We start from the raw sequence: 8059 nt of genomic DNA, 5'->3' as shown, positions 1-8059 counted from the left end.
CCAGCCGCTCACCGTGAAGGGGACGTCCCCGACGCTGCCCACCGAGTAGCAGTTGTCGCCGGGGTTGACAGCCCCGGTGAGGACCTGGTGCAGATGCATCTCCGGAGCCCGAGCTGTGGACCGAGGAGGAATGCGCCAGAAGGGGCCACGGACCTTTCCCCGGGCGCGGCCCCCCCCCACAGCCGTTTCCCCACCGCCTCTCTCGGGAACCCCGACCCTGAGGCGGGCTCCGGGCTCAACGCCTCGCTCGGCTTTCGCCTTCCCTCCGCCTCTGCCCAGCCATGGGAAAGGTCCTCGTCAAGCCGCCGCCGCCGCCGCCCGGTCGCCGCTCGGCTGCGCAAATGCCCGGATGCTCCCACAGCCAGCTGCACCGGCGCACAAATGCGGGAGGAGGAGGAGGAGGAGGGCACCGGTGCGTGTGAGGTGGGGGAGGCGCGCCGAGGGGCAGGAGGGAGGGGGCGTGAGGTGAGGCGTGACGGGGGAAAGGGGAGCGCGCGCGAGCCCGGCGCGTGCTAGGAAGCGACGCTCCGCCGGAGGGGAGCCGGTCCGAGCGCGCGCGGGCGCGCGCCCGACCTCAGCCGAGGAGCGCAGAGCGAGTGGGCGGGGCTTTACGCCTTTTTCCCGCTGGGAGCCTCTAGGCTCTGTCCTCCCGGGTTCTCCTCTGCTCCTCCTCTTCCCTCCCCCGCCCCCTTACAGCGCCAGCCCCGCGCGTACGCATGCGTGCGCAGTGGTTTCCAAGGTAACTGTGCGCGCCGCGCGCCCCTCTGGTTCCTCCCTTCCCCTCTGCCCCTCCCGCTCCTCCACCACCTCCAGCTGGGTTGCGCGCGCAGGCGGGAGTTCCCAGGGAGATTCTGGAGCGGAGCCCAGGGCCGGGGTGGGGCGGGGAGCGCGCCACGCGGGGACATCGAGCTTGCGGGTGTTGCTGCGGGCTTCATCTCCTCGCGTGGGTGATGATGGTCAGTGCTGTTGACCTCCGGAGAAGGACACTACTGTCACTGGGAAATTCCACCTAGGGAACATTTTAGAGCCCGTCACTCTTGGTGAAGGGGGAAAGTACGGCGCGCACGATTTCATTTTCCTGACATCTTGCAGCGGATTCCACAAGCTGTGCCACCCTGACGGAAAATTATGTTGTTTCCCTCCTTATGGCATGCGTATTTTAAATGTATAAAAGCCCCCTCCCCGCCCGCCCTCAAGAACAAGAGGGGTGACTCCTCGCTTTTGCATAGGCGATGTCATGGAGTGGCAGAATCGCCTGATTTCCCCCCACCCCAGACCATCTGCTAGATTTTGAGTGGTTAAATACAAAGATCAGATCCTTGCTGCAGGCCAGTTCGTCACGATTATTATTATTATTTTAGCTCGTGTTGTGTATGATACAGAGATAAGAAAGGCTACCAAGAGTATGGCACCTGAAGAACCGTGCATCGCAAAAGAAGGACGATAGTGCCTAGAGATGGACAAAGTCAAAGTGTTGTGGATCCGTAACACGGGGTATACTTTTGAATACGCTGAAACCAAAAAAAAAAGCTGCATGCCCATAGGGAAAGTTAGCCAGAGCCCTACTGCCCTTTTAGTTTAGAGAAGCTAAATGGATGGATTAGAGGCACAGATTTGTTTAGAAGTTTGAGGCTGATGATTAGGATAGGAAATGGAAATAGTAATTAAATAGAGTTAAAGGTCAGGAGAAAGTCTGTCTTGTTCTGCCAGACATGGAGAGAGTTTTACAACTTTACCAAGAGGTCTAGATGTCATTCTGTATGGGGGAGGGGCATGTGTCCAGAAAGGGTGGGATGATTCAGAGCATGAATTTATAAAAATCAGAACTGCTCTAGGAAAATGACTCTGGAGAACTTTGAGGCATTAAACCAAGGAAGGCAAAAATAAATAAATAAATAAAGTAGCCTCCTTGGTTGAAGGGAAAGGAACAGGAGGAATCAATTCTCAATAATAGCCCAAGGCATTTTCTCCCATACCTCAATTGGATGCCTCCGATCCATTCCCCCATCCTCTCCACCAGCATTTACCGTCATTTCTCACTTAACTACCAGAAATAGCCTCCCAGCTGGTTTGACAGGCTTTAGTCCCTTTAGTCTTAATCCATCCAGAGAAAAATCTGATTTGTTGATAGTAAGTTTTATTTCAGCAATGCTGGGAATTGAACCCAGACCCCTGCACCTGCTAGGCAAGCACTCAGCTGCTAAGCTATATAACCCCAGTCTGGTTATTTTTTTTTAGTGTGTGCTTGTGGTGTGTGTGTGTGTGTGTGTGTGTGTGTGTGTGTGTGGTGTCTGTGTGGTATGTGTGTGTGTGTTTAAGGAAAATTCCTCTATATAAAGTCCTACAGTGGCTCCCACTCCCTGTCTGTTAAAGTCCAAATTCCTTAGGCTGGCTGACAAACACATTCAATCTGGCTTCTTCCTAATCTTCCTGTTTTATCTCGGGCTGTTCTTTCAGCTTCACTGTGCTAACATCTTTTTCAGAGCATTTTATGATCTTTCGTGCATCCTTACCTTGGCTATAGCTCTTTGCTTTGTTGAGAATGTTTTCCTCCCCTTATTGGACTAACAAACCATATTTTAGCTAGCCTGGAACTAAAGAGCTGAGTTCAAGCCCAACAACCAACAAAACAACAACAACAAAAACTAAGAGTCAGTGCCCAGGCCCTAAATTCAAGACCTAGTACTGGCCCAAGCACACAAACACACACACACACACACACACACACACACACACACACACACAGTGTGATTTTTGTTTTGTCTTGAGCTTCCTTTGCTCAAGGCTAGCACTCTATCACTTGAGCAACAGTGCTACTTCTCACTTTTCCTGTTTATGTGGAGAAATCGAACCCAGGGCTTCATACATACTAGGCAAGCATTCTACCATTAAGCCACCTTCCCAGTCCAAAAATATGCTTTTGAAAATAAAGTTACTTGGGGCTGGGAAGGTGGCTCAGTGGTAGTGTGCTTGCCTTGCATGCATGAGGCCCTGGGTTCAATTCCAGAGCACCATATAAACAAAAAAAGCCCAAAGTGGCATTGTGGCTCAAGTGGTAGACCACTAGCCTTGAGCTGAAGAGCTGAGAGACAGCACCCAGACCTAGAGTTCAGGCCCCACAACCACCAAAAAAAAAAAAAAAGAAAGAAAGAAAGAAAAAGAAAAAGTTACTCATGCTAAGGAACCTTGTGTATCTGATTCTATGTGTTATATATATACATATATATATATATGTGTGTGTGTGTGTGTGTGTGTGAGAGAGAGAGAGAGAGAGAGAGAGAGAGACAGACAGACAGAGACAGAGACAGAGATGCCTGGGAATGAACTCAGGGGCTTGTGCTTGCTAGACAGGCAACTTGAGCCATGCTCCAGCACATTAAGTCTTTTTCTAAGAAGCCAACTATCCCCTGATGACCTCATCAGAATATAAAACTCATTCCATTTTATAGAATAAGTCACTGTCTGATTATAGAATCAAAGGCAAAAGGCAATTAAACTCCCTAAATTAAATATGTTGTAATTTCTGTCTTTTGGGCGCTAGGCACAATGTACTGAGTCCTAAGAAATCACTGATTATCTATATGTAATTATGTACTACTGATTATGAACAAATGTACTAAGCTATATAGCTAAAAAGAAATATATTGAAAGTGTAGCAAGCAACAAAAAGATAAAAATGATCAATAGTCCATGAGACCCTTTGCTATGCATAGAAATCATGGAAAACCATTACAGTAAATTCTGAATGTACATCATTCCTGTAATGTACATACAGACACAGAGCAATTAAAAATGTGTATAGAGCAAGCAGTAAAATACAGTAACTTTATTTATTTTTGTTGGTCATGGGGCTTGAACTCTGGGCCTGGGCACAGCTCAAGGCTAGTAAGAGTTAGTCCTGCCGGGCACCAGTGGCTCACACCTGTAATCCTAGCTACTCAGGAGGCTGAGATCTGAGGATTGCTGTTCAAAGCCAGCCTGGGCAGGAAAGTCCATGAGACTCTTATTTCCATTAAACTACTTAGAAAATCAGAAGTGGCACTGTGGCTCAAGTGGCAGAGCTGAGGGATAGTGCCCAGGCCCAGAGTTCAAACCTCACAACTGACACAAAAAAAATTAAAAATAAAACAGTGAAGTATTAAAGTTGGAGCAAGTCCAACACAATATTCATACATAAAAGCAAATATTTTACCAAATAAAAACTTAATGTGTATTACAAAACTTTTTAAACTATGAAATAGAAAAATAGCTATGCAACAAGAAATGAACCTTGTTTCTAAATATACAGACTTTAGTCTCTACTCTTCAGACTTAAATGTCTTGAAGCCTGAAAAACATTGATAACATTGGATTCTGGATGAATCTCCATCTCTCACCTTCTCTGCATTAGAAACAGAGTCAAAAGCATCACTAAACAACAAATCATACGAACTTGCGAAGAACATTGCTAATTCCACATTATTTGAACCATTTCACAACTGGTTCTTGTTTTGTAGCATTCCATGAGGTTTTGACTCATTCACATAGCAAGGAAACTCCTTTTCTTCCTTGTTCCTCTGTGTATCAACTCAAAACCGGAAGCCTGCATATACCAGTTCCTTGCTTCCCTCTGTGTCCCTAAGTGACTCTGAGGGGGAAGGGTGTACTTGGTACTGGGCCTTTAACTCAGAGCCTCTTGAGCTTTTTTGCTCAAGACTGGTGCTCTACTACTTGGGCCACCTGTCTACTTCTGGATTTTTGCTGGTTAATTGGAGATAAGAATACCTATAATTTGTCTGCCCAGAATGGTTTTGAACCACTCTGAGAGCTCAGCCTGAATAGCTAGGATTACAAAACATGAACAACTGACACCCGCAGCTCAAATGACTTCTTAATAACTACATTTCTAAGTTGCAACTGACTAGTTCAATCTCTTACAATTATAGTTGAGCATTTTAGTGTGCAGACAGTCTGGTCAGACAAATGCATTTCCAGGGCTAGAAGGTTGGCTCAGTGGTAGAGTGCTTGGCTTACATGCATGAGACCCTGGTTCGATTCTTCAGTACCACATAAGCAGAAAAAAATCCAGAAGTGGCACTGTGGCTCAAGTGCTAGGGCACTAGACTTAGCTGAAGAGCTGAGGGACAGCGCCCAAGCCCAGAGTTCAGCCCCCCCCCATGACTGATGAAAGTAAGAAAAAAAGAAAGGAAGAGAGGAAGAAAGAAAGAACGAAAGAAAGAAAGAGAGGCATTCCCAAGTAATATGACAAATTTCCTGCCTTTCAGGACACTGAACAACTTTTCTTTTTTTTTTTTTTGGTTGGTCATGAGGCTTGAACTCTGGGCTTGGGCGCTGTCCCTGCGCTCTTCAGCTCAAGGCAAGCGCTCACCTCTTGAGTCACAGAGCCACTTCCGGTTTTCTAGTAGTTATTGGAGATAAGAGTCTCATGGACTTTCCTGCCTAGGGTGGCTTTGAACCGTGATCCTCAGATCTCAGCCTCCTGAGTAGCTAGGATTACAGGCGTGAGCCACTGGCATCCGGCTCATCCAATCTTTTGTGTGGACCTCAAAGTAAATTGGAAAATTGTTCCGGTTCATAAATGGTACCTCATAAATGGGCTAAATATAAGGGCACATTATATATCAGAAGTTTTTATTTCTCCAGAAGAAATCCAAAACTCATGTATACGAATTATCCATTACTGAATAAAAACTTATCCTAGCCAGATGCTTAGTGGCATAGGCCTGTAATCCTACCTACTTAAAGGGCGGAGATCTGACATTCACGGTTTAAAGCTAGCCCAGGCAGGAAAGTCCATAACACTCTTATTGCCAATTAACCACCAGAAAACCAGAAGTAGCACTATGGTTCAAAATGGTAGAACACTAGCTTTGAGTGAAAGAGCTTAGGGACAGCTCCTAGGCCCTGAGTTCACAACTCATAACTGACTAAATAAAATAAAATAATTTTTTAAAAAATTCCAAAACTTAGCAGCTGAAAATAATTCAGTGGTAGCTTAGTTGGGAAGTTGTGGTTCAGAGTCTCCCATAAAGTTGCAGTCAAAACATCAGCTAGGGGTACTGGTGGCTTGTGCCTGTAACCTTAGCTACTCAGGGGGCTAAAATCTGAGGATCATAGTTCCAAAGCAGCAGGAAAGTCTGTGAGACTTTTTTTTTTTGGTTGTGTGGCCTGAACTTTGAGCCTGGGCACTAGCCCTCAGCTCTTCAGCTCGAGGCAAGTGCTCTATCACTTGAGCCACAGTGCCACTTCCAGCTTTTTCTGCTTATGTGGATATGGTGCTGAGGAATTGAAACTAGGACCTCATACATGCAAGGCAAGCACTCTACCACTGAGCCACCTTCCCAGCCCTGTGAGACTCTTATCTCCAATTAATCACCAAAAAAAAAGCTGTGGCTCAAGTGGTAGAGCACTAGCCCTGAACAAAAAAACCTCAGGGACTGTGCCCAGGCCCTGAGTTTGAGCCTTAGGACTGGCGTGCGTGCATGCACATGTGTGCATGTGCGCGTAAACACACATACACACACACACACACACACACACACACACACAGAAACCCCATTTAGTGTATGATGCCATTTCTATGAAGGCAAATCTATAGTTGCAGAAGATAGATTGGTGGTTTCCTAGGGCCCAAGGTAGAACAGAGAGAAACTACTAATGGACATATCATTTTGGCATGATATAAAATTCTAAAATTGGATTGTGGTCATGATTGAGTACCTCTGTAAATTTAATAGCAGTCATTGAATTGAATATTTGAGATTGGTAAGTTTTTGGTAAATAAATTATTCTCTCCATAAAGCTCTCTTTAAAACGAAAGAAAGAACAGTCTGCCAGGGCTAGAGAGTCAGCTGAAAGCTTGGCTGAAAAATAAAGAACCTGTTTCCAAGATGGTACACTGTCGTGGTAAGCAAATTGGTCCTAGCAGTTGAATGGAAGCCATAGCTTGCCACTGTATAATCTTCTGCACACATCTATGTGTCTTTAAGTCATAGCTGCTAGCCCTCTAGAACAAGTAATGCAAAAGAGAGACCAAGGAGGAAATTACAATGTCTTTTATAGCTTCACTCCAGAAATCAGGCATTGTCACTTCTACCATAGCTCCTTGGATACACAGGCAATTTAGTGTGGGAGAATATTTCTCAAGAGAGTAAGTTCCAGTAAGTGAATATAGGACACCATATTGGAGACTGTCTACCACATCCCACCACAGGGCTCTCTTCAAGAGTCAAGGGAAAATTGCACTATAGCTATAGATAGAATTTCTGGAAAGTGGAGCTGTGGCTCAAGTGGTAGAGTGTTAGCCTTGAGCAAAAGGAGCTCAGGGATAGTACCCAACCCCAGAGTCCAAGCCCCAGAACCAGCAAAAATAATAATTTCTGCTCATAAATCTTAACATACTATAATACTGATGTTTTATTGTTTGTTTGTTTTTGGGTCCGGTCATGGGGCCTGAACTCTGGGCCTGGGTGCTGTCCCTCAGCTCTTCAGCTCAAGGCTAGCACTCTACCACTTGAGCCACAGTGCCACTTCCGGCTTTTTTCTTTTTGCTTATGTGGTGCTGAGGAATCGAACCCAGGGCCTCGAGCATGCAAGGCAAGCACTCTACCACTGAGCCACCTTCCCAGCCCCACTGATGGTTTTTTTTAAGTCCAAGACTGGAACTTGAACTCAGTACTTGCTGCTTTTGCTCACTGGCTAGCACTCTACAACTAAACCAGGCCTCCAACCCCTAATACTGATCTTTCATACATCTGTTATTAGATCTTCATTTCTCTTCCCCCAACCCCACCTTGGAACATGAGGATAAAGATCCAACTCTGCTTGGTGCTGGGGATTCAGCACCTAGCTACTTTGAAAGCTGAGATCTGAAGGTCCTAGTTAAAAAACAGCCTGGGCAGGAAAACTCCATTAGACTGTCATCTCTAATTAACTACCAAAAAACAAAAAAACAGAAGTGAGACTGAGATTCAAGTGCCTTGAGCAAAAAAACCTCAGGGACAGCACTCAGGCCCTGAGTTTAAGCCCCAGGACTGACACACACACACACACACACACA

The 8059-nt window shown here is 46.0% G+C and overlaps 1 protein-coding gene across 1 annotated transcript in view; it reads right to left on the bottom strand.

Moving 5' to 3' along the window:
* The window catches only part of Dmxl2 (Dmx-like 2), a 109589-nt gene extending 109305 nt beyond the window's left edge, over positions 1–284 (bottom strand). Inside the window, exon 1 of the mRNA XM_013010151.1 lies at positions 13–284. Within this exon, the coding sequence (XP_012865605.1) occupies positions 13–99 (87 nt within the window). The 5' untranslated portion in view covers positions 100–284. The remainder of the gene's footprint in view (positions 1–12) is intronic.
* Between the last annotated feature and the right edge of the window lie 7775 nt (positions 285–8059).

Source organism: Dipodomys ordii, unplaced genomic scaffold, assembly GCF_000151885.1.
Source record: "Dipodomys ordii isolate 6190 unplaced genomic scaffold, Dord_2.0 Scaffold11, whole genome shotgun sequence".
Classification (NCBI taxonomy): domain Eukaryota; kingdom Metazoa; phylum Chordata; class Mammalia; order Rodentia; family Heteromyidae; genus Dipodomys; species Dipodomys ordii.
The sequence above is the reverse complement of the archived record's forward strand: the minus strand, read 5'-3'. Positions and strand labels throughout refer to the sequence as shown.